General features: G+C 39.6%; 1 protein-coding gene across 1 annotated transcript; it reads right to left on the bottom strand.

Annotated features, from left to right (window-relative positions):
* Positions 1-53: 53 nt before the first annotated feature.
* On the bottom strand, positions 54-233 carry LOC101646451 (small EDRK-rich factor 2-like). Its single transcript, XM_045290500.1, has one exon. It carries the CDS (start codon positions 231-233, stop codon positions 54-56), a length of 180 nt encoding a protein of 59 aa, XP_045146435.1.
* Positions 234-889: the final 656 nt, after the last annotated feature.

Raw genomic sequence — 889 nt, forward strand, 5'->3', positions numbered from 1 at the left:
CTGGCTCCAGGCACACAGGCGGAGGGCAAGAGGGTTGGACACGAAGCCACAAGCTACTTGGGTTCCTTCTTCTTCTCGTTTGCCTTTTTCTGCTTCTGCTGCATGATCTCCGAGTCCCTCTGCTTGCGGGCAGCAGCAGAAAGCCCGTCATCTCGGCGCTTTCCCTTAACCGAGTCGCTCTGCTTTCTCATATTCTTCTGGCGGGCAAGCTCGCGTTGGTTACCGTGGGTCATGGCGATGGCAGCGGCTCCGGCCTGCCTAGGTTGCGTCCCCTTGTTCTGTCTCTAAACTAACTTGCTTAGCAGTATTTTAACCTAAGTGGGATTTTGGATTATTAAGCAAATAGGTTGCATCAGGCTACAGTAACAAGTGTAATTTCCATATGTGGTTAAACTAGATCTCATTTACATGTCAACTGCTGTATGTGTCATTAGAATAATTTCATAAGGTAAAAGTAAAAATTAATGTTATTTCCAGAGACCAAAACTTTAAACTTTTTTCTTTCTTGGGCTGTAAAATGCCACCTAGATCTTTGGTCATAATATAATTAAAAAATAAAACAAAACCTAAGCTCACTGTGTTATGCTTCGGTTAGCCAAATTCCACTACAGTAGAATTTGATGAAGAAATGTAGGTGAAGAAATACTACTTTTCAAACTAAGCCAAGGCAGGGAATTAAAATGTGTTTGTTTTTCTTCCAGTACAATTGTTTCAGTATACACTTTAATTTTAGTCTATCCACTCAATTTCTGCTACTTAAAAAAACATACCTACTGCAGAACACTAAATAAAATTAGTTATTATTTTCATAGTCTTTGTTTCAGGCTAAGAATATTTGATTGAAAACCTTTCAGTCATTATAGGTTAACAGAATATTGGGTCCAGGTGT

The sequence above is a fragment of the Echinops telfairi genome, unplaced genomic scaffold (genome assembly GCF_000313985.2).
Source record: "Echinops telfairi isolate 266 unplaced genomic scaffold, ASM31398v2 ScPeMD7_39;HRSCAF=148, whole genome shotgun sequence".
NCBI classification, from domain to species: domain Eukaryota; kingdom Metazoa; phylum Chordata; class Mammalia; order Afrosoricida; family Tenrecidae; genus Echinops; species Echinops telfairi.